General features: G+C 40.7%; 1 protein-coding gene across 3 annotated transcripts in view; it reads left to right on the top strand.

The window, feature by feature from the left end:
• CA10 (carbonic anhydrase 10) overlaps positions 1-26,197 on the top strand; it is a 314,314-nt gene that overhangs the window by 49,508 nt on the left and 238,609 nt on the right. For all 3 annotated transcript variants that reach the window (XM_033138718.1, XM_033138717.1, XM_033138719.1), the window contains exon 3: positions 6,202-6,276. In XM_033138718.1, coding sequence (XP_032994609.1) covers positions 6,202-6,276 — 75 coding nt within the window. The remainder of the gene's footprint in view (positions 1-6,201; positions 6,277-26,197) is intronic.

Raw genomic sequence — 26,197 nt, 5'->3', positions numbered from 1 at the left:
AATAACAGCAATTTTTTTAAAAAAATTATGCCTTTGTTTTGTTTTCCTTATAGGCTACAACCTTCTACATATTTATTCAACCCTTTCCCTGTCGCAACCTTTTATCTAAATACCTAGCCAATTATCTATTCCTGTTTACCCACCAGTGACTATGGATAAGCATGGAACAATATACATTTTATTTTATTTTACTTGCTACAAACAGTTGCTGGTGCTAGTTTGTATGCTTACTATGTGCTGAAGTTAATTTGGATACTGTTTATTTTCTTCAAAATGGTTATACTCTGAAGTTACAGTATCTTTAAAGACACAGCTTTGAGAGGATCAGTTCACCCCCCTGTTTAAACCATGGCAATTTTCTCATAATAATAATAATAATAATAATAATAATAATAATAATAAATTTATATCCTGCCCAATCCACTTGTTCTAAAGTGATAGTGGAAGGTATGATGCTTGCTGCTGTTTTGGAGATTATTGGCTGGTTTATTGGGTTTTAGTATATTGTTTAGTTTTTTATTTTTAATATTCTTTTATTCTGCAAACCACTCTGTGATTTTAAATGAACAGTGGCAGGTTAAATAAGTTTAAACTCTGTATATCTCAGTACAGTAGAACCTCGGGTAATGTAAACTTTGGGTTGCGAAAGCGGCAAACCAGGAAGTATTTTTCCGGCTTTTGCCGCTCGCGCATGCGCAGAAGTGCTCTATCGTGCCATGCGCATGCGCAGAATAGGCACCTCCAGTTGCAGAAACCTCAGGATCTGAGCACAGCTCCGGAACGGATCCCGTCCGCAACCGTAGGTACCATTGTATAAGTAGTGCTCTGCTGCAGAAGTAGTAAATAACTTTTCTTAAACCGGATATCCAAAAGGAACATCCAGTTCAACATGAGCATGGGCCTTTTCTGTGGTGGTTTCCCATCTATGGAATACTTTCCCCAGAGATGCTTGTCTGGCGCTACCATTATATATCTTTAGGCACCAGGCGAAAATATTCCTCTTTACCCAGGCCTTCGCCCATTATAAAATCTATGGCCTGTTAAATGGGAGAGGGGACTGTTGTTATGATTATTTTATTATTAGGCTTTGTATTATGTTTTTTTATGATGATTTGTGTCAGGGAGCCAAGCATGGCTCGGGAAATGAAGGGGGAGAGCATAGAGGGAAGAGCAGGGAGAGAAAGTTGGGATTCAGCCAGTCAGGGGGAGGAGGGTAAATATAGAGAGCAAGTGCCGATAATAACGACAGATACTGCCACATCATCCAGCCCCCCTCTGCAGACGTCTCAGGAAGAAAGAGAAAGCACTCACACTGTCAGTAGCAGACAGGGGAGGGAACAAAGGGGGAGACGGAGGTTCAGACGTCATTTCAGGGCGACCCGGAACTTCCTCTGTTGGAAAAGGCGCGAGGATTCTAGTCCGGAAGTTTGTTAGCTCGGAGTGCAGTCATGATTTATCACTCTGTAATTAGCAATGTCTAATAAACAGCTTTTAAAGCTCAACGCTTGAGCCGGCCGTTACTCACAGCAACATCAAAGGCAAGAGTAGCCGTGACAATTTGTAAATTATGTTCTTCATGTTGCACACTGCCCCGGGATCTTTGGATAAAGGGTAGTATGTAAATCATCATCATCATCACAGTAATCAGATTCCATAATTTGGGCAGATTGCCTCATATCACATTTCTGTATACTAAAAAATTAACTTCTCATATGGTGGTGCCAGTCAAAGGCTACATTGGCATGAACAGGAGCCTGTCATTACTTTAAGAAAGTAATATAGGACTATTGCAAAATCCATCATTGGAGAAGCTGTTTCACTTTTCTTTGCTGATTTGCATATATAAAAGAGCTGCTTGACTGATGGTCCCTCAGATCAATAACATACTCCATCTTCCACTGACAGCCAAAGAGCAGGAGGAGAGAGGAAAGCCTGACATAGCAAATAAATAACCTTGCAGGTGTAGAAAATGCCATAGAGTTGGAACGGCTTCTTAAGCAGAAGTAATTATTTTACCGAACTTCATGAAATAGGTCTGATTCAAAGTTTGCTAAAGTCGGAGGAAGGGCTTCTTGTTTTGCAGGATTATTTTTATGTAATATATTTTGCCTCGCTCCACTTTGATTACTTATTGAAACACATTTGAATGGTCACAAAAACTGTGAATGCACCACCATGATCTTGGAAGATTCAGAGTTTGAAAAGAGAAGCTTACTTTTTAGTCTTATGACAAGCAAGCGTTTTTTCTTTCCTGTTACCCCTCCCCCCTTTCTCCCTACTCCTGTGGCACCTTCCCCCAGTCTCTCAGATTGCTCCTCTGTTCCTCCTGTTCTTTTCCTCCTATCCTCTCTCACTTACAATTCTACTCCACTGCTTGGGCATAGATCTGAGCCTTAAAAGAGCATAGAGATAAAAGAGGAAGTGGGAAAGAGTGTCACTCTTCCAGTTTCCACTTAATCTCTATGAACTTTCAGGAGTGAAAAAAGGTAACCGCCTTCCCCAGGGACTCAGAGCCTTTGAGAATGCCAAGGGGACAATCGCTCTCACAGGTGCCACATTGGAGACCCTAGCCATACAACAAATGGGTTGATCAAAATGGCATTTCATCTGGGGCACCTAAGTAGTCTGAGCTTACTATAGTTAACTGTACGACTTCATCTTCATTGGGTAGTGAAATGCCACAGGGTTTCTGCAGTCTAGACACAACAAGTTCATGACTATTTCTGTGGAAGAATTTGTGTCCTAAATCACCAGTCTTATAATTATTTTTAAGAATTTGATGTGGTGTTTGTTCCCTTCTTAAGACCAGGGTTTGTTTGTTTTTTAGTGGGAGCTTGGAAACACTGAGTTCCCTTACCTTTTAAAAATTAATTAATGGGGGGGGGGCGCTGGAATGGATATACACCCAATGCCTGAGCCAAAAATCCACCTACAGGTGAAACTCGAAAAATTAGAATATCGTGGAAAGGTTCATTTCTTTCAGTAATTCAACTTAAAAGGTGAAGCTAATATATGAGATAGACTCATGACATGCAGAGCGAGATATGTCAAGCCTTTATTTGTTATAATTGTGATGATTATGGCGTACTGCTGATGAGAACCCCAAATTAACAATTTCAACTTTGGGGTTTTCATCAGCTGTACGCCATAATCATCACAATTATAACAAATAAAGGCTTGACATATCTCGCTTTGCATGTCATGAATCTATTTCATATATTGAACTCCAGTAGCTAATGAAAACAATTGCTTACATAAATGGACTTTTCCACGATATTCTAATTTTTTGATTTTCACCTGTATATCTGTAATGAACAAAGTTGTGGCCATTTCTAATCCAGATCATTGTCTTATTGAGTTTATTAATCAAATCTTACATTTAGCCACTGCCCGGGGGGAAGGAGTGGTGGCACTGCAACTCAACCTTGCAACAAACAAACAAATAAACTCCCTGGTGAATTCCCCCACTTTTCCCCAGAAAAAGCACTGCTTAAGACCATCAACATGACATTGATTTAAATTTAATGACAGGAATATAGTTGGAAACAGTTACTGGAGCTGGGGCCAGACATTGTTTCATTCCAATTTCAACAGTGATAACATTTAAACAAGAGAATACTAGGAATGACTTGAGTCTGCTGAGATGATGTGGCAGTAAACAACTGTGTATGATCAGGCACAAGAGCTATAAAACTACTGTGTTGTCAGTTATCACAACCTGTAGCATGGCAATTGTAATGCAAGAAAACTCAAGATGTTGGTTGGGTTAGCAGGCATCAATACTACTGCTTTGGCAACAGCCAGATTCATAGCACTACTTGTAGGCAAAGCCATACTGTAACGGGTAGCACAACTGACATTAATTTGTCTAGAGTCATGGAGTCATCAGCTTGGTGTAACCCCACTTGATTGATACATTTCTCCAAGAAGTTACAATGGAATTGTAGCTAATATAGCACAACATACCGTAGGATGGGCTTGCTCTCTCTGTCGAAACAGATGATTCTTTGTGGCTTTGTCAGAGCCAAATAAATCTGTAAGACAGGCATGTAAGGGAATTAAGATATGGGCAGTGTTGTTTCAGTTTTCTATTTTTAAAGCTCTACTTTGTAGTTGGCACCAGTGGCCCAATTGCAAGGTCAGCCTTGCTTTGGAGAGAGGCAGGCATCCTGCCATCCTGTCAGATGGGCATGAGATTAAATAGCAGAGGCCCACTGTGAAATGTGTACACCAGGCAGGATGCTCAGCAAGGAGTATTCATGTGGCTATCTCATTTTGATTTCTCAGCCCTGTGTTTTGGCGACTTTTGTTACTAATCCAGCTTTGGTGTGGATTAAAGTTTGAAGCAAATACCCTCCTTCCTTACTCATCTTTTGAGGCCTCGTGGCCTTTTGCATCAGACTGATTGGAGGAATGAGGGAGACCACATGCCTCTCCCACCTCTTTCCGTCCTTCCAATGTGTGCCTGCAAAATCAAGCCTTCTTTCATTCCATGGAGAATGTCGAGTCCTGCTTGGTGGCATCAGAATCTGCTTCAGTGCGTGGCATGGCAGAGTGCAAATTCATGCCAGCCATTTGCTACATGCACAATTTTCTCAAGTGTGTTTTCCCAGGACTGGTGTCAAATGTAGAGATGTCACGGTTCAAAGAAGAATATCCCTTTGGGAATGAACTCCCCAATTTGCCTGCTTGATAGCATAGATGTTGCCTTAGTTTTCCTGTCAGTCCCTATAATTCAGGATTGGTTCTGACAGTGTTTTCTATCCTCCCTCCATTATTTTAAGTGACCTTCAGATGGTATCATTGGCTCCCTAATCCTGGGCATTTTCTCTAACACATCTCGTCTCCTTGCATCCCAACAGAATATTATCAGTCATTGTGAGCCTGTCTGTAACACGTAGTTGTGCTGGCACAGCATGATTTAGGGTTGGGATGTTAGTGTTTTTCCCTGGGAGTTTCTGTTTAGTATGTTTAACTTGATGCTTCTTGACCTGATAAGGATTTTATAAATATAGAGTACTGGCACAGTGTTTGCTAGGTCATTGGCTCCTTTCTGATACAGTTGCACTGTCAGCCAGACATTTAGCACAAAACCACGATAATCTGGCTTTCTTGTTCATCCAGAAAGCGTGAGCAAGGTTAAAAAAAAAAAAAAAGTATTTTCAACTTTCCCTGCACAGTAAGCATGGCTTATGCAGTGCACAGCCTTCTCTGTGCATGGAGGCTCTCTATGCAGTTAAGAAACCTCTTCATTTCCTGCTGTAGGAATTAAGGTAAAGGTAAAGGACCCCTGGACGGTTAAGTCCAGTCAAAGGCGACTATGGAGTGCGGCGCTCATCTCGCTTTTCAGGCCAAAGGAGTCGCCGTTTGTTCGCAGACAGTTTCCGGGTCATGTGGCCAGCATGACTAAACCGCTACTGGTGCAACGGAACACTGTGACGGAAACCAGAGCGCACGGAAATGCCGCTTACCTTCCCGCCGCAGTGGTACCTATTTATCTACTTGCGCTGGTGTGCTTTTGAACTGCTAGGTTGGCAAGAGCCGGGACAGAGCAACAGGAGCTGACTTCATTGCGGGGATTCAAACTGCTGACCTTCTGATCAGAAAGTTCAAGAGGCTCAGTGGTTTAGACCACAGTGCCACCCGCATCCCATTATACTTTATTATATTTAATGTGACAATGGTGATGGCAAAGGCATGGGCAGCAGGGCACCTTTGGTGGTGGCAGCTCAGAACTCATCACCCTACAGTCCCTTTTGCCATGCTTGCCATCTGCACATAACACATGCCATCTCAATATTTGATTGGCTTCCTCAGTACTTGCTCCTAGATAAGCTACACATTTTTCTATGTTTGGCAAATCAGTGTTTGTTTTGGGGGGTTCAAGGTTTGCTGTGCTTTCGCAAATGAATTGCAAGGTACTTGGAGAACCTTTCACATGCAAGCAAACTGTGCAAGATGTACTTTTAGACTAATTCTCAGCTTATGCTTGCATGTAAGCCTCATTGACACAATTAGGACCTGCTATCCAATTTGAGAATTGAAGAACCATCTCCACTACCTCTTGTTGGTTCTGCACAAGGCAGTCGTAATCGTTTTTGTATTTTCAGGATGTTGTGAAAGCAATATGGAAGACTGTAGTTGTCAAAATTTTGAAAACATTTTGCCCTATTTTTATTGTTTTCATTTTTCCCCCTACAGCTCAGCAAAATTCACCAAAAATCCATGAAGGCTGGTGGGCTTATAAAGAGGTGGTCCAGGGAAGTTTTGTTCCAGGTAGGTGCTAAGTTTCCAATCCGGTGGTTGTGTGGGTTGCTGCTCTTTTCTGGCATATTTACCATCATGTACTATTTCATATATTTAGCAGATTGAGATTGATACCTGTGCATTGTAACAAAAATCTGAAGAACATATCAGATCAGCACTATATTTTTCATTTCAGCCAAAGATGCATTGTTACATATTTGGAAGGCCTTGTGGCTTTCTGACTTCCTTGATCCCCTCCCCACAAACCATACATCTTAAGCTTCTTTTATGTGAAGTCAGGGGAGGAACAACAAAGCTTGCCACTGCCTTCGGCTGCAGTTGTGTGCATTCAGTCCTCACTGAAATCTGTGGGGCCCTTCGTTTCAAGAGATCTTAGAAAGGCAGAGTCTTTTAATTTTTTTCTGAGCATTTCCCAGAGAATAACAGCCGCAAGAGTAGAGAGAAATGATCCTAAATAATGAAACAATAGGGGAGACTGCATTGTAATTGTAGGGAGAGACTGATTCTGTAAAGAATAGAATGCTGGTCTATCTTCAACTTGGCTATGTTGATGATTCAAAGTCTAGGAGTGTTTTCTATGGCTCAGACAACAGGCATGTAGCACCTTCCAAGACTAGCAGATTTTCTTAAGGCATATGCTTTTGTGAACTAGAACTCTCTTTGTTGGATGTGTGGAATGTGATCCTCAGTTGCCAGGTTTTGTAAATGTGATCCTCAGTTGCCAGGTTGTGTGTGTGTGTGTGTGTGTACACATATATACATGGATACACAGGGGGAAAGATGTAAAGGTTGACAATAAGTGAAAACGGAACACGAAAGTACAGCCTGACAATTCTATTAGTGCAAAATGAACTTTCACTGAAACGGTGCTCATTGATAACACAATCATCTTAGCAGTTTTGAGTAAATTAATACCTGCAGTGGGATAGGAAACCGTTGTCTCTATTCAGACCCAAATGAATAAAATTACCCAGAAAGGTGAATATATCAAATAAGGATTCTGCAGGATAATTATATATTTTGGAATGAGATAATTGGAAATATGGGTACTGGGATATGCTAAGCACTTAAAAACCTAGAGGGAAGATGCAGTTTTCCTTTCTGTCTGGGATATGTGGGCACATGTCAGAGAGTTGTGATAAGCCCAGTATTTCGTCGTGCATGTCCATTATGAGTCCCAACTGATTTGGACATACTCAGTCTTTAGCGCTGCCACACCAGTTTACACATGACACATTTAAGTAAATTGCACACTGACCGCTAGATCAGAGAGCTTATTACACAGCACACACCTTTGCCACATATTATTAAAAATGCCAAACAAAAATGTCTTCTTCCCATTTTGATTGCAGTGACTAAGGGCTTGTGTACCCAACTATTCTAGGATAACAACTCACAACTTGACATAATCCTCTGATTTGTTTAGATGTTCAGAGGCTGAAGCAAAGATAGAAGTGGGTTGCAAGAAAGCCCACTATGACTAGCAAGATTAAAGGCTCTTTCATCCTGGAATTGGTGATCATGTAAATAGTAGCAAACTGGATATCTCTGGTGTATGAATTTTGTAGAAAAACAAAGTGATTCGTGAATGGCCTTCGATACTCATTAGTAGTAGAAGTAGCCTACTCTTCTCACTGAGGGCATATGTTTGAACATTCTGGAAAAATCTATATTCCTCCCTGCTATCTCATTCTTCTTTCAACTACAGAGTTACAGGGACTGAGTGTGGGACCTCATGCTAACAAAACATATGTTCTATCACTGAGCTATGGCCTCTTCCCTGTATTATACAGAATGTGTGCATGGTATTAACCAGTTCACATTTTCAAATGTCAGTGCATAATAATTGGCTTTCTGAATGTGTCTTAGAAACACTTGAATTAACAAACAATAAAAGAGACCCGCAACTGTTTCTCAAGAGTGCAAGGCAACTGCAAATCCATTTTGTCAGCCTCTCCCTGGAATGCCCAGCAAACTCAAAGCTGCTCCCTAAATGTCCAAGTGTATAACTAGAATATTAAGTAGAACATGCTAAGCAATTCCAGATTCATGCTCCAGGTCCTGCAGAGATTTGTCTTTGGTGAGCACTTCATAAAATGCAATCATATGTTCCATTCTGTTTTCGTTATTTGCTCCTGAGGCTGACAGGCCATGTTAGCGATGTGTTCAGTGACTGCCTTTTATTTTTTGTTTATCTTCTTCCTAAATCCCAAGAACATGTAGAGATCCACAGTAATGTATCCAAATGAGATGTTTCTCTTGGTCTAATATCACTTGATTTGGGCAGCTTTAAAACAATTGAGAGTGAGCATGCTTCCATTAAGGAATTAATAATCAGTTTATATATATTCAGGTATTTGTATTTGATTCAATTAAAAAGGCTTCTAAAAAGCATCAAAACCAGGGGTGGGGAGTCTATGAACTTCCAGATGTTGTTTGACTCCTAACTCAGCTCCATTCAGCATGACCAATGTCTGGGATGATGAGAATGGCTGCTTACCCAGTCCTGGTGTGTGTGGCGGTTGTGGCCCATCACAACTGGTCCTGACCCCCAGGAGCAATACTGGGCTGGGCGACCGACAGTTGGGAAATCCCTGTGTTGGCCACAGAGGAGGTCAAGAGTTTCTGCCAGTCCCAATTTTCAATTCAGGCCAGTCCATGGGGTTGGGACTTTGGAGCCTCAGCCCCAGCCACGATGGTCAATGTTTGAGGGGATGAAAACTGTAATCAAACAGCATTTGGAAGACCACAGATTCTCCATGCTTGTTATATACAGTGCATTTATTATTAAAAATGAAGGGCCACAGCCATTTTGTACATTGGATGGATTTCAGTCCCTGTTCATTGTTTTGCTATACCTTCCATATCCTTGGTTCAGACATATACTTCCACAGGTTCATCTTTATATCCTGCAAAATAGTATGTGTTTGGCATAGCATGGCTCTGCTTTGAGGAATAGCATTCACCTGAGAGACTCCAATATAGAAGCAAGAATTGCTTTTTTCTTCCAAGTGTGTGGGGAAAATGCAGATACTGAACTCTGTGCAAGTAAAGTGTCATATTGCTTTCTTTTCCTTGTACTGCATGTACAAGGATTGCATGCACACAGGTTGTTTATATAACCCCGGGCCATAAGAAGTCGTAGGAGGCCCATTATTTGTAACTTGCCTGATAGTCAGTTTAGAGATTGTTCAAGACACTGCCTCACAAAGTCTGGCCTCCTGGCCTTTTCTTTGTGAAAAGCTTGTAGCTGACCTGAAAAGCGCTTTTGTGAAGTGTATCAAAATGCCTTCTAGAAGTAAATGCCACTCGTTGACAATTTGGGAGAAAAGATTCTGCATTTGCAATGGAACCCAGGTAACAGAGTGAATTTTTGGCGGTCTTGAGCAGAAAGCAAACATGCCAGAATGTGACCCCTGAATGATAATTCTTTGGAGATCATGAACCAGTCTCACCGTAATTTTGAAATCCTTGTGATCAGTTCTGCCTTCTCTGATAACTGCTGGAATAGAGAAAGATAATTTGCAAATCACTGAGTTTACTTATTTATCACATTTGTGTCCTCTTTCCCCCCCCCCCCCAATAGGATCTCGTGGTAGCTTATATGGGATATCCCACTTTATCCCAACAGCCACCCTGTGAGTGGTAGCCATTGGCCATAAAACCACCTAGTGAGCTTCATGCCCGAGTAGGGGTTCAAATCCAGGTTTACCTGATCTGAGTTCACCACTGTCTCTGAGCCATTGATATATGGCCAATTTGTACATTTCACAAGTGGCATGTTTTTTACATTATCAGGTCCCACAAAAGTCTGGTAGCATTTGACATGTGCAAGCCACATGGCTGGAGTCTATGGCAAATCTTCATGCCAGTTCCATTGGCTCTAACCAATATTGCTGTTGAGGGGAGTGCAAGAAACAAAAGAGGACATCCTAAGGATGCTTTGAAACATTTTCCTCCATCATGGTACCCAAGGAGGCATATTTGAGGTTCCCAAGCAGCCGGCCATCCAGGCACTGCCCAGACCCAGGAGCCAGAACTGCTTAGCTTCAGCAATGTGGTCCCTTCCAGGGGTCAGCAAACTTTTTCAGCAGGGGGCCAGTCAACTGTCCCTCAGACCTTGTGGGGGGCTGGACTATATTTTTTTGGGGGGGGAATTAATGAATTCCTATGCTCCACAAATAACCCAGAGGTGCATTTTAAATAAAAGGACACATTCTACTCATGTAAAAACACGCTGATTCCTGGAACATCTGCGGGCTTGATTTAGAAGGTGATTGGGCCGGATCTGGCCCCCGGGCCTTAGTTTGCCTACCCATGCCTTAGACCAGGGGTCAGCAAGGTTTACCTCGCCTGGGCCGGTTCACTCCAGCAGAGATCCCTCCGTGGGTGCGTGACTGCGATTTCCAGCATCTGCGCAGACATTATTTTTGGCATCTGCGCATGCACAGACGTGATTTCCGGCACCGTGGAAGTGTGTCCCCATGCCACACTGCACCGGTTTAGTGCACTGCAAGGGGACTCGCCGAGCGGACAGCTCATTTTGGGGGTGGCTCATGGGCCAGTTAAACGACCCCCGTGGGCCGCTTGTGGCCCATGGGCCTTAGGTTGCCTACCCCTGCTTTAGACCATACCCAGGGAAAATATATGTAAGCGTGTTAATGACCAAAGTATTTGTAGCCTTGCTGGTTGTACTCTTCTTTGAGGCATGATTGTTGTATTTATGTTTATTGTTAATTAGTAAGGTGAATAATAGTTTGAGAGCATTTTTGAAATGCACATATTTTTAAGGAACCTAAATATTAATAGCTGAGGCAGGGATGGTAAAACTCTGGCAAGCAGGCTGGATGTGGTCCTCTTGGCATCTCTACCTGGCTTTTGGGATCCTCCATATATCGTACCCCTCTCCCCAGTTCACACGTTGCACGACCCTTGCTCCCTGCATTCTTCAGTTGCATGGATGGAATGTGTCATTGAACATGGTTGCCTGGCTGGAGAATGGAGAGGTAGTGTGTGTGTGTGTGTGTGTGTGTGTGTGTGTAGCTCGTGGGCAGCTCATGCTAATCACTGTCAGTCATGTGGACTTTCAGGAATCAGGTGGTTTTGCAGAATTCTACAAGGCTGTGCTTGGTGAATGGGTTATAACCAAGTTATTAGGGTAGCAGCTTTGCATTTTACAGCAAATGGAGAAAAGTGAGTACAGGTATTCACCCCTCCTAACTTTCTGAGGGGATACCTATGATTCCTGTATCACTTGTGCTTCTCCTTCAGTTCCATTTCCTCATGTTTTTATATTTTACATTGTATTTAAATTATATATTTAATACTGTACTTAATGTATCATACTGCTTTTTTATGTATTTTGGTTTCTTCCCTCATTAACTGGTTATTGACCGAAACAAATAAATACTATATTACAATAATCGACCCTTCCCAAACCAAATGTTGTTGGGTTGCATTTCCCATCAGCTACATCTACAGCCAACATAGGCGGTGTTAAGAGATTAAGGGAGTTGCCACCCCAAAGATCCGGGGTTCATCAGGTTGGCGAAGGCTGCAATAATCTGTGTTAAACCCATTCTTCGCTGCTTTAGAGCTGTCCAAGGTGCTGAAAGGATTGCAGTAGAAAAGGCTGCTAGCACTTTGGTGTTTCAAATGGTCAACCTGCATATAAAAAGGAAGGGATATTCAAGAGGAATGGAGTACTTTAAAGATATATATTTGCTTGAAAACAAAGGCTGCTGCCCAGAAGTCATTACTTGTAGCAGTTCACTCCAATTAGATAGATTGCAATAAAATGGTTTTAGAATTGCAGCCAAAACATTACACAACACTAATGCCACTTCTTGCACCCTGATCTCAATTACAAAGGGTGCATAAATCAAGAGCAAGTCACATATATATTGGTATCATTATAACAGTCCCTTACTATGAACTGATAAGCATAATTTATAGCACCACTGTGCATAACGTGTTTTCTTCCAAAAACGCAAACGGAGAGTGCGGTTTTAAAACTTGTCTGAAGTCATTCTTCATGGGAATTTGGAGGCTGTTGAGTGAGACATGCAGCTTTGCCTTCTGTTGCTTGCATTCTTGCATAGACAGGCTGCTCGCAGGGGGTTGCTATATGGATCAGCACTCCTTGCTTTGATTCAGCTGTCTTGTCTCAGAGGCCCCAGCAAGCTTTTCTATGCTAATATCCCAAAAATGAACTTCAATCAGGGCATCTGCCATCATTCAGCATGTGGGATGGGAATTTTATTGGAATTAATTATCTCAGATCAGTGCTTGGCTGCTGTGACATCTCGCCTTACAGTTTGGAGGTTTGCACAAGATGGGCAGTGGTAGCAGTAATTGCTCCTTCAGTGCTGTGATCTACCGTTTTGTATAGTGAATTTTGCATTACTTGCAAAAGTCTGAGCCACAGGGCATGAACACCACCCAACGAAAGGAACTCTGAGAAAATGTAAACCAGTATTTTCAGTTAGAAATGTTTTTTTTTTTTTTAATATAAAATCTTTATTTTATTTCCAAATGGTTTACAAATTTTTACAAGTTTTACAAATACACATTACACACAATAAAAAAAAAACCAGTTTACATTACAAACAATAAAGGAAAAGAAGGAAAGAGGAAAATACAGAGAAAGAAAAAAAAAAGTAAGAGGCCAAAGAAAGAAAGAAAGAAAGAAAGAAAGAAAGAAAAGCAGAAAAGAGAAAGAAAAAGAAAAGTAAATTATTGTTAAAGTTACAATAATCAACTTCCATTGCTGCATTTCACTACCTACACTATCTGAACATTTTTGCCATTCTTCCCTTTAACATCAGAGTTACCATAAATCCACTTAAATGCTATTCTAAACATAACCAAAACCTTTCTCTAGATCCTTGTTTATTCAAATATTCATTGAAACAGTTCCATTGGTCTTGAATTACCTTTTTTGGCTTTTGTTTTATTATATTGGTCAGCTTTGCCGATTCCAGATATTCCGCTAACTTACTCAGCCACTCTTTCTTAGTTGGGATGTAGTTATCCTTCCAATGTTGGGCTATTAATGTTCTAGCCGCGGTTGTCGCGTACAGGAAAAAATCCACTTTCTCTTTGGGTATTTCCCCATTAACTATTCCTAATAAGTATGATTCTGCTTTCTTACTATGTGCTGTTTTTATTATTTTTTTAATTTCTTCATGAATCATATTCCAATATTTTTTAATTGCGGGACACGTCCACCACATATGGAACAGTGTCCCGGTCATATTTTTACATCTCCAGCACTTGTCATTCTCTGATTTGTTTATTTTTGCAATCCTATCTGGTGACATGTACCATCTGTGGTGTAATTTCATAAAATTTTCTTTTAATTGATAAGACGCTGTAAAAAGAATATCCCTTGTCCAGAACCTCTTCCATTTATTATGTTCGATTTCATAGCCAAAGTCTCTTTCCCACTTTAGTATGTTTTCCCCTTTACTTTCTTGATCTAATTGGGTATTGATTAATATTTTGTATATTTTTGCTAATGTTTTTTGCTTACTCTGTAGAAATTCCTCTAGTTTCCCTGATTTATTTTCAAACCCTCTGTTTTTTAAATCCTTCTCAAAAGTCGCCTTTAATTGAAAATATTCAAGCCAACTCATTCCGTTCTCTTTTAAATTTTCATATTGTTTTAATGTTGGACTTTCTTTCATTTCTACCACTAGTTCTTTGTATGTTGGCCATGATTTCCTTGCGTCATTTCTAAGTGTTGAGGTTGCTTCAACTGGGGATACCCACCATGGTGTTTTGCCTATAATTTTGTCTTTTGTTCTTTCCCAAATCTCCAGTAAGGCCTTTCTTACTAAGTGATTTGTAAATCTTTTGTTAACCTGTAATTTCCCGTACATTAGGTACCCGTGCCACCCATAGATCTTGTCCCAACCTTCTAATTCTAAGATCTCATTATTTTTTAGATTTATCCATTCTTTTAACCAACTCCAGCCTGCTGCTTCATAATAAGTTTTCAGATCTGGGACCGCGAACCCTCCTCTCTCTTTAGGACTTATCATCATTTCAAATTTAATTCGAGCTTTTTTCCCTTGCCAGATGAAATTTGCAAGGTCTTTTTGGCATTCCTTCAAGTATTTTGTTCCAATTATGATTGGTGCTGTTTGAAAGAGAAATAAAATTTTGGGAAGAACCATCATTTTAATCATGGATATCCTACCTAATAGAGATAATTTTAGTTTATCCCACTTCCCTAAATTTTGTTTGATTTCTCTCCAATTCTTGATATAATTGTCTTTAAATAAATTCGTATTTTTGTTCGTTATCCATAGACCTAAATACTTTACCTTATTCTCTATTCTTATTCCCGTGACCTTTTCCAATTCATCTTTCTCTTTCTCTCCCATATTTTTTATCAATAATTTCGATTTTTCTTTATTTAATTTGAAGCCTGAACATTTACCAAATTCTTTCATTCTTTCCAATGCTTTGGGGATGCTCTTTAATGGTGATTCTGTTGTTATTATCACGTCATCAGCATATGCCCTGACTTTATAGCAATGCCTTCCCACTTTTATTCCGTTGATTTCTTTGTCTCCCCTTAATGATATAAGTAGGGTTTCCAATGCAGTGATGAACAATAGTGGTGACATGGGGCAGCCTTGCCTCACCCCTCTCTCGATGTCAAACTCGTCTGATATTTCATTATTTATAATTATTTTCGCCTTTTGTTTTTTATATATTGCTTTTACTCCCTTCAGTATTCTCTCTCCTACTTTCAGATATTCCAGAGTCTTTATCATAAATCTCCATGAGATGCTGTCGAATGCCTTTTCGGCATCGACCAGCATCATTGCAATTTTCTTGCTAGGATTCATTTCAACATGTTCTAATAGATCAATAATTATCCTGGTATTGTCTTTTATTTGCCTTTCTGGCAAGAAACCAGCTTGATCTTTCTCAATGATTCTTTTTAAGATGATTTTTATCCTATTTGCCAATACCCCAGTAAAAATTTTGTAATCTATGTTTAGTAAGGAGATTGGTCTATAATTTTTTGTTAGCTTTAAATCTGACCCTTGTTTCGGGAGGAGTGTTATCAAGGCCTCTCCCCACGAGTCAGGGATTTCCCCTTTCTCTAAAATGTCATTCATAATTGATTTTAATTTGGGGGCTACTATCTCTTTCATTCTCTTATAATAAGAGACTGAGATACCATCTGGTCCGGGAGATTTTCCGACTTTTAGATTGCTTATTACCTGCTCAATTTCTTCTATTTCTATATTTGAATTTAACATGCTATATTCCATTTCGTTAATCTCTGGTAATCTGTTCTCCGATAAATAATTCTGTATTTCTCCTTCATTTTTCTTTTCTTCTGTATATAATTTCTTATAGTATTCCACAAATCTCTCTTTAATTTGTTCCGGATCTGTAATCTCCTCTTCTCCTTCCACTATTTTGTTTATCACTCTTTCCATTTGTCTTTCTTTAGTCAGCCAAGCAAGCATTCTGCCTGGTTTATTTGCCTGATCAAAGTACCTTTGCTTTGTCCATATAATTTTCTTCTCCACTTCTCTATTTATCATATCCGCTAGATGTAATTGCAAGATCTTTAAAGTTTGCATTGTGTCTTTACATTTTGGATTTTTTACCAGCTCTTTTTCTTTATCTCTTATTTGTTTATTTATTTCCATTATATTATTATCTTTATTTCTCTTAATCCTCCCCATCTGTTGGATTGCAAATCCTCTCATGAATGCTTTGCTTGCATCCCAGACTATTTTTTTATCCATATCTTGATTTTCATTTAATTCAAAAAATTCTTTCAGAGTTTCTTTTGCTCTATTCACTCTTTGTTCGTCTCTCCAGATTTCTTCGTTCATCCTCCACCTGCCTTTTGTATGTCTTTTAAATTTCCAGTGACTTACCACCGGATTATGGTCTGATATAGATCTGTTTAATATTTCAGCTTTAACCAGGTTTAACATCAATTTTTTAGTTGCCCAAATTGAATCAATTCTTCCCCCTGAATTATGAACTTCTGAATAATGAGTTATATCTTTTACGTTCGGGTTTTTAGTTCTCCAGGTGTCGTAAAGATTCAAATTTGTAATTAAATTAAAGAAGGAGAGTGGGAGTTTCCCAGAGTTAGATGCTTTATCTCTCTCCGTTCTGTCTAACTCATTAGATATCACCCCATTCATATCTCCCATAAGTAACATGTTTTCACCAACATAGTCCCAGAGTAATTCCTCCAAATTCTTGTAAAATTCATCCTTCTTGTTGTTAGGGGCATAAATGCCCACTACTATTATCTTACCTTCATTCATCTGTATTTCAACCCCCAAAACTCTACCCTCCTCATCATTAAATACTAATTGTGGGTTCAATAATGGGTTTATATACATCACCACTCCCCTTTTTTTCTCATTACCAGCCGATATAAATTCTTTCCCTAGTCTCAAATTTTTCAATATCCTTATATGGTTTTTTGATATATGGGTTTCCTGTAAGCACATAATATCCCACTTTCTTTTCTTTAGTAAACATTCTATTCGATTCCTCTTTATCTTACTGTTCATCCCATTCACATTCCAAGTAATGCATTTTAATGACATTTTACTTTATTAAAAAAAAAAAAACTTTTTTTTAAAAAAAAGTCTGGAATACGTAATTACGTGTTATCTTTCAGTCTGGGGACTTTTCTCCTCCTAACTCCTCCCAGTATTTTCTCCAGAACAGTTTTGTATCTTCGACTGATCTGAAGAATCTCCTCCTTTCTTTATACGTGAAAGATAGTCCTTCGGGGAACTCCCATTTGAACCTGATCTTATTTTTTGTCAATGCTGAAGTCATAAATCTATAATTTTCTCTCTTTTTGAGTAGCCGTGTTGGTATCTCTTTCATTATTTCTACATGATTCCCTTCTATGTGGAGTGGGTCTGATCTTCCTTTAATCAGAAGTTAGAAATGTTAATTGACGTTCTAACAGCCTCCTGCAAGGCTCATACATATGATATCAGTGCCTAGGATAGGTCAGTAACTGGTTCATTTTGTTCTCCTTCCCTCCATCCCCACTTCTAAGAAAGACAAGACCCTGTTCAGGAGCCTAGCAGATTCCACAGTGAACTGGTTATCTTGGGCAACAGCCTATTTCCTCATATGCAAGACAGATTAAGGTGTCTATTTTTAGGACCCACCTTGTTTCTGTGCTTGTAAATTGTTTTGAACTGTTTTTAACATTGAGTTTTAATATTGTAACTCTTCCTGGGACATTAGGGTGAAGGACAGGTATTAAATCATAATAACTAAATATTGATTGAATGGTGTAGCCTTCCACTTGCTAACTTGACCCTTGTCCATCATGACAAGGGGAACGGCCAGCTCTGTTGAGGTTGCATTTTAATGCATTTTTGAGTGAAGGAGTAGTCTTCGCATCCTTAAAGGAGATAGTCACAAGGCTGCTCTTAAAGACCCCTGGGTGTAACTACCATGCATTGAAATTCTTCCAGTTTCCAATTCTTTCACCCAGGTATGGAGGGGGTGGGGAGTTAATTCATTGATACATTTTCTTCTTATTTTTCAGCACAGCCACACAAATTTTTCTTTTGCACTGTGTGATTTATTTCTTTTTTAGGGATGTTTGCACAAACGCCAACCTAGCCCAGTCTAAAGCAAAGGGAACTGATTCTAAGCACCTTACTTAACTGGTCGTTGCATAGTACCTCTCTTGGGTGGAGGAATGAATATTGTGTTGACAATGGCATGAAGAGACCTACACATCACTGTGCACTCCAAATAAATGTTAGTCACTATATGCTAAGACACTTTTGAGAAGCTGTTACGGTTTCATTACTTAAATACAGAATAATAGGATTTTTTATGGCATATAGTGTTTATTGCTTGCCAAAAGCTCTGTGTTTCCTTAATTATGTTTTATCAGATGTAAGGTTTAGTGGATTGTTATTGCATGCTGTTGCTCATTTTATGGGATGAGGATAAGGCAGAATTCAACTACAATCCCCATTTTTTAAAAAAATCTCTTCCTGATACAATGCTTTCCTATAGGAGTCCATTATAGATTCGCAGAGCCATGCCTTTGAGCCCAAGTGCTGATCAGCACAAATCACTGGAAATTCCCAGAGTGATCCTTCATGTACCTCACACTCTAGGCCAGGGGTGGGGAACCCGTGAATCAACTTTGACAGGTAGGCAGGGCAAACCCACCAGTCAATCACACGATAGGACCATGCCATCACATGGATGACAGGTGAGTTTCCACCTGTCAAAATCCCTTGTGCAGGTTTCCCAAGTGCTTGACAGCACAGGGAGTGTTGCCAGTCATATCCCCATTGGTTCCCAAAATTCCAAACCTAGGATGAATGAAGCCTTCCTTCTCTCCTCCCCATCAGCTGTTGAGGAGGGGGGGAAAGAAGTCTGATTCGCAAATATCGGCTGTGAGAGATAGAAGTCACTTTTGCAGTCAGATACCACTCTGAGCTTTTTTTATTTTATTTTAGCATTGTGCTTGTCATTTTGCACTTTAATTTTTAATTCGGTTGGGCTGAACCCAAAACAAACCCCGTAAGACTGCAGCATGTCTGCTCTCAGGCAGGCTACTGGACAATAGAAATATCTAGGGTTAAGTATTCAGGGAAAGTCAAGCTTCCAGGAGTTTTAATTTGCTCTTCAAGTTGGTTAACTGGGACATACGTTAAAATAAAGTAATAGAGGAAATGGACTCCCTGGAGAGAGTTTTTGCAGAGAATTTTTGCTTCTTCTAACTTTCCTGTTTTATGATGGCTTTGGTGGACAGAGGAAGCTGAAACCAGTAAATCTGGAAAGTTTGGTTAGGATAAAGGGCTTAATCAAAGGATGACTGCAATCCAATAGACTTTTGTCCACAGATACCAAGTGGATATACCAAGTGGATTTGGCAGATATCTTAAATCAGGATGAATTGATTTAAATCAATATGATTAAAATCTTTGATTAAAACCATTTTAATTACTAACTAAAGGGCTCATTTGAATGGCAATGCCCATGAACTTTTTTTTTGGGGGGGTGTGGCCCCCTCAAATATTTTTGGGGGGAATATTGGCCCCTAGGAGTTGGTTCCTATGACCTATTGTATCATTTGCAAGGCTTAAACCCAGGCCAAACATTTCCCCCCAAGGTTTTCTCTTGAGGCACTGAGATGTTGCGCAATATGGAAAATATGGAGGCAATTTATAAATGAAGATGGTGGAGGCAGTAAATTTGTTGGATGGTGGTGTTTTGCATGGTTTCAGTCGCTGACATATGAAAAGAGTTTTGCAACAGAGTTTGGGAAACTGATAACATAAAAGAGTGGTTAGCATTCTTTCCAGTCCCATGAAACATTCTGGCTCACTTTTAGTAGGGTGAAACTCCAGCTACAGAGGTCTCCATGCCAAGTTGTCACATCCATTGGTGATTGGGCTTTCATTTAAATGAGAAATAAAAAAAATTAAAATGTGTTGCTGCCTTCTAAAAAGTAATCCCTCACAATTGAAATTGCTCTAAATTACACCCCCCCACTACAGAAATTCTCCCTCCACATTTATTGGGGGGGAGGGGGAGACCCTGCACATGTATGGTGGGTTGGTGGTTTAGTTTTAGTGTGAATATGTGTGTCAGTGTAAGAGTGTACATGAATGGGATGTGTGAAGAGCATGGATGGCTGTGTGAGACTGATAAGGAATTGGTGTAGAGAAGGGGTTGCAAATAAAAATAACCACATTTGAGAATTTTCACAGACCTTAATGCATATTGCACATTAAAAAAAAAAATCTAGCCTGCTGAACTTTTAGTTTCCAGGGAGATATAAACCTTCTATATATGTGTGTGGGTCATTGGAACATTGCTGGGCAATTTGCTGAGCATCACTCTCTCTGTGTGTGTGTGTGTGTGTGTGTGTGTGTGTGTACACATGCATACATAGGTGGCGTTGTGGTCCAAACCACTGAGTCTCTTGTTCTTGCCGATCAGAAGTTCGGTGGTTCGAATCCCTGCGACAGGGTGAGCTCCTGTTGCTCTGACCCAGCTCCTGCCAACTTAGCGGTTTGAAAGTACACCAGTGCAAGTAGATAAATAGGTACCACTGTGGCGGGATGGTAAACAGTGTTTCCATGCTCTCTGGCTTCCGTCACAGTGCTCCGTTGTGCCAGAAGTGGTTTAGTCATGGTGGCCCCATGACCTGGAAAGCTGTTTGTGGACAAATGATGGCTCCCTCAGCCTGAAAGCGAGATGAGCGCCGCAAGCCCATGGCCGCCTTTGACTGGACTTAACCATCCAGGGGTTACGTCTCAAAACCCCTAGCATCTTGCATTTCTTTCTTTTTTAAAAAAAAAGAAAAAAAAAACCCTCTGTGCTTGTTGGAAATAGTGATGCCTAGATCTACTAAGAGCACTGTATCTAGATTATTATTTCTAAGACCGGGCCACTAGTTGAATAATACAGTCATGCTTTGTGTATGAAAGTTCAGATACAGCTATTAAGTCTTATACACTGGAGCAAATAGTCCACTTTCTTTTGTTGATTTTTTTAAATGAAAAGGCTGAGAGGTTTGGAATATTACGACAAAAAGCCTTTAAGCCTTTGTTCTTGTTCTTGTTTTATTGCTTTTTTGTATTTGATTGACAATTGTTCACTGCCCTGACAACTTTTGTTGAAAGTTGACCACAGTGATTATGATAACAAGTTATATTTCCAACCTGTATTTTCTTCAAAGAACTTAGACCAGTGTTTCCCAAACTTGGCCCTCCAGCTGTTTTGGGACTACAATTCCCATCATCCCCGACCACTGGTCCAGTTACCTAGGGACTTAGAGTAACATAATGAGTCCTGCCCCTTTTATCCTTCACCCCAACCCTTAGGTTAGAGAGGGTTACTCAGTGAGTAAGACTTGACTGATTAAGGATTTTAACCCAGATCTCCCTGCTGCTCGTCCACAACTTTCATCAAATACACTACACTTTCTCCTTAAAGGATGTTGCCAGTTCTATTCTGCAGCTTAGTCGCTCAGGCTTCCTAAATACATAAAAAATGTGTTTATCAGTAATGTTAATTATCTGAGCCGTGCGGTGCAATGAAAATGCAAGGGACATCAGGTACCCATGGTACCGTAGTTGTTCTGTTGTTGTTTTTGGAGGAGGAAGTAAGACAGATAAATTACACTTTATGTGAAGGCATAACTCAGTTACTTTTTATGATGCAAGAAGATCAGGAACCTGCATTGTGAATGATAAAGGTGGTTTCTCCATGAAGATGTGGAAATAAATCAACACGAGGAGTTATGATTTATTTATGTGACAGAAGAAGAACCCTCAAGATATGCATCTTGTTGTTCTGGCAGGAGGCAGCTTCCTTATTTATGTTCGGAATTTTTTTAATGTTTTTTTTTTTTCCATGAGCAACTATTGTGAATGTGTTTTTTCCCCCTTTTTTCTTTTTGTACCCTTGAAAGGATGTAGATTTATAGCAGCGTGGTTACTATAGAAGAAAGGCACGGGAAAACGACACACTCTTGGGTAGAACTAACGCACATGGGGAGCTCTTTGTAGGCAGGGTGGCCAGGTCCTCTTTCATGTAGGGAAAAGCGTCGCGAAACTTGGAGCGCATGTGAGGAATATTCCCTAGCCCTGAAGAGAATGGAGCAAGGCAGGGTGGCACTGAGCTCCACGTGTGCATTGGAGTCTTGTGGATCGAAGTCAAAGAACTTAAGCAGCATGGCATGTACCGCAAAACAAAAGATAAGCTGCAAAATGGCCAGAATCCTATGCTGTTTTGAGGGTGGAGTTCAGCATGTGTACTTTCATTCCTCTTCCAGAATTCTACAGCCTCTTTTGAAGTGTCCTGGCTGGTGAAGTGTATTTTAAAATAGTGGGATTAACCTAGGAGAAGAGAGAAAGGAAACTTGTGACTCTACAAATGAAAAGACCTACATTGGCTCCCAGTATGTTTCCGGGCACAATTTGAAGTGTTGGTGGTAACCTTTAAAGACCTAAACTGTGGGGTGTGAAACACATAGCAGTCAAGTACTCAACAACATTCCTAGAGTGGACATGCAAGGGGATGCTTGGTCAAGCCAGTAGAAAACTTCCTGTTTCCTCCTGGGCTGGGACAAACTTCCTCTGCATGTGACTAGAGATGGGTGTGACCTTACCTGTCCAGGTGACAAAGGGACCAGGAACAAAGCCCCCCTCTGACCCCATTCCTCGAAGAAGCGATATCTCTTTAGCTAGAGATGCCCTGTTAGCTGACAAAGGAACTATCTCCTTATGGGATAGATTCCACGTGTATATACCTTTGTAACCTAAATCTGCCTTCAGGGATCCATCTGTGAACTGACTGAATGTGAGTAAACTTCTTTTGCACTTTTTGCACAAGACTGTGTTGTGTCTATTCTTTTTAATGGGGAGTAAAGGGGATTATCAGGAATCTTATATTGAGAGGCTAAAACTAGCCTGCAACAAGCTAACCGCTGTGTATTTAAAAGGGGAATGTTAAAACTCTAAATTATAAAACTTGCTAGTGCAAGTTAGGAAGGATATTATTAAACAATATATCAGATGTCCCCAAACTAAGACTCACAGGCCAGATACGGCCCGAGGGACTCAATTATCCATCCTGCGGTGACCCCTGCTGCCACCGCCCGTTCTTACCGGCATGGCGGCCCACTTCCGGGTCAGCGGAGCACCGGAAATAGCTTGTACGCTAGCGTAATTTTCTGCGCACTTCCGGGTCTGAGAAGGCCCGTGCGCACGTGCACAAGCTATTTCCGGTGCTCCGCTGACCCAGAAGTGCACTGGAAATAGCGTGTGTGCACGCATATGGGCGCACGCTCCCCCACCCTCTGGCCCGCCATACAATCGGCACTGGAGGAACCGGCCTGAGGCCTGGTAAGTTTGCCGACCCCTGCAATATATCCTCTCCTGCCTCCCTGAACATTCCCACATAAACGACCTTGGAGCCATCTTATATGGTCCCAGCGGCCTTTCCCAGTCACCAGTCTACCTATGAGATGTATACCAGGGTACTGCTGTGGGAAGGGGAATTCTGGGAAATCACATGTTCAGAAGTGCTTTTCTGTTCCCACAGAACACTCTCCATGCTGTCCATATAGAAGCATCTCCCAAGCTTTGTGATAAATTCCCAACAACATCCTATCTCTGCGCCGCCACCCCTTTGGGGATTATTGGAGGCACTCTTCAGTCTTATACTAACTTGCAGAGGTAATTTTCCTTGAAAATTGCAGGGCAGGGCATTGGATGTTCTGTTCCACTTTTCTCAGTCATTCTGAGACGGAACCATACTTCCTGAAGGTGCAGCCTACCTTACTCCCTTGGGACGAGGTGACTGCACATATTTTAGCAACTGGGATGGGAGTGTGCCAGTTCTTCCCACTCAAATGGGCATAAAGAAGTGGACAAATGGCAACTTAATTTTTCAAAATACACTTCAGGTCATCTCATAGCTTTGCAGTTTGGCAGATGCCAGGTCCTTAGCACAATGAGTCATTTTCTTGCATGTGCTACCTAATGCAATCCTGTCCTGAGACTTAGGCATTCACTACACAGCAGGAGCCACACAAAACTGGTTGTCTAAATGGGGCTTTTGAAAAGTCGTAGGGACTCTCTTGCAGAGTCGCACTCAGTTCCTCTGCTTTAGAGGTGTCTATTTTTATTTTTTTTTATTTTTTTTGGACGAAAGGATTGGACTTTTGCAAAGCCTTGGGGTGGGGATGGGGGTGGGGTGTGCCAATGTGAGAACGACTGAAGCCAGACTCACATAGAGAATCTTATGAATGCGTGTGAATAATTCAAATTTATTTTTAAAACATTAATAGATTAATGATTTTTACAAGACAAACAATGAATTTAAACAATTTACTAGTGCTTAGTTATAATTATCTTTAGTTATTATTACCCCACATTTGAACATAAATTTAAATGAATTAGTTGCCTTCCCTGCAATTGATATGTACTGAATTTAAAATCAATCTTTTTAAGGTTATCTCACTCTCTCACTCCTCCTCCTTCTCTCTCTCTCTCTCTCTCTCTCTCTCTCTCTCTCTCTCCCCCCCACACACACACACACACTGGAGACCTTCATAACTTCCAACATTTCTCCCACGGAAACAGGAATGTCCTACCATACCCTCTAACATTTATCCCTAAGGAAAAGTGGGACATTCCAGAATCAAATCAGGAACCAGGATGGCTTCTGTAAATCTGGGACTGTCCCTGGGAAACAGGGACACTTGGAGGGTCTATATAGGGTTCAAACCACATGCTTTATGCAGGAACATGTAATGATAGTAGCCCAATGGCCACTTTAAAATAGGAAAGCTGTGCTCACATGGTCTTAACAGGAGCAGTAGGGTGACAGGATGGGTGGTGTTTAACCTGTTCTCTAACTGCCATTCTCTCATTCTAATTGCGTGTTCAGACCTTTTAACCTCACCCCAAATAAATTCAGACAAGACTCAAATTTTGGTTTGGTTTTTGGCAGAATTTAGGCCACAACTTTATTGATTACAGCAAGTGATTGGTTGCATAGGCTCTGGTTTGACTAGCTCCCTGCTCTGACCCAGGGTTCCAGCATAGGTCAGCCAAGGGTGAACACCTGCATAAGCGGAAAGCTGGGGAAATGCTCTATCCGCCACCCAAATGTCCCTCTGGACTTAGGCACAGGCACAACCCCCTCTTTGCACGCACCAAAAGACCAAGCTCTGGGACATGTGCATGGGTATTTATAGGTCTCTCAATCCGTGTAGCTTGCGTCCCATTGGCCAGATTGAACCCTGCATCGAGGGACCTACCGACTGAGTGTTGTGGCTGTCAATCATACTCACCCACAACACAGGGTTTGATTGCCAGGTCTCACCGCAGTACGTGCCCTCCTTAAGGGAAGACCCAATTTCATATACAACCCTTACCCGGGTTTTCAAGTGCATTTCATGGGTAGGATGAATTGGAGTGAGGGAACCAACAGGAAGAACACACGCAACTGCGTCATGTCAGGAGTGTCTTTTCTTAATTTGGAAGAGCTGTCAGGGAAACGGAAGAGTTTGGGCTTCAGAATACAACTCTGAATATACAGGTTTGCAACTGTGGTAACTAGAGCATTTAACAGTATTTTGAGATAATGGTTTTATGACTTAATATCACAGTAGGGATCTGTTTATATGTCAGTTTGAGATTGTTGTTAAACTCCAGTATGCTGAAGAAATGTGTGTTCTTCACTTCTTGGCATATCCAGTCATAACAGTTTGACAAGCCAGGCAGGCAGTTTTCAAAACTGCTCCTTTATGTTGTTTTTAGATGCAGGAACAATTTGCAGGTACAATCTAATAACCCAAAACCATAGTTCAGGGAGGCACCCTTAGTGCAAAATAGAGCTGTGTGCCGAGATGTTCTTGCTCGGAGCATAATCTGAAATTGTATAAGTAAGACCTTTGGAGTAAAGCAAAAAAAATGGAAGTTTGGGGCACATTTGAAATAGAAATCCAAAGCAAAGCTTGAATCCCTTTGGATCAGAACCAAAGGAAATGTTCATGCAAGCTCCCTTAGGAATCTGATGCTTGCAAGTCTTGATGTCTGTAATCTGAAGAAATATTTTATAAGTTTCTGCCAAGAGGGGAGAGATCAAAGAGCACGATTCACTGTTGCTATCTATTGCTAGACTGGCTCACAAGTCATGAATAATAAAACTTAATAATTCCTTTCTCTAATTGAAGAAAGTTGCTCAAAATATCATTCTGAAATGAAAGTGCCATGTTTCTGATCATGGGAGGGGGGATGATTTAAATAAGAAACAGTTGGGGATTATTTTTATAAGTAAATATTGAGGACAGAAATCAGTAAATGTTAGCTGCAGTGAAGGCCCTTTGAGAGTATTGAAGATTTTAGTGGGACTAACC

This window comes from Lacerta agilis, chromosome 2 (assembly GCF_009819535.1).
Source record: "Lacerta agilis isolate rLacAgi1 chromosome 2, rLacAgi1.pri, whole genome shotgun sequence".
Lineage (NCBI taxonomy): Eukaryota > Metazoa > Chordata > Lepidosauria > Squamata > Lacertidae > Lacerta > Lacerta agilis.
The sequence above is the reverse complement of the archived record's forward strand: the minus strand, read 5'-3'. Positions and strand labels throughout refer to the sequence as shown.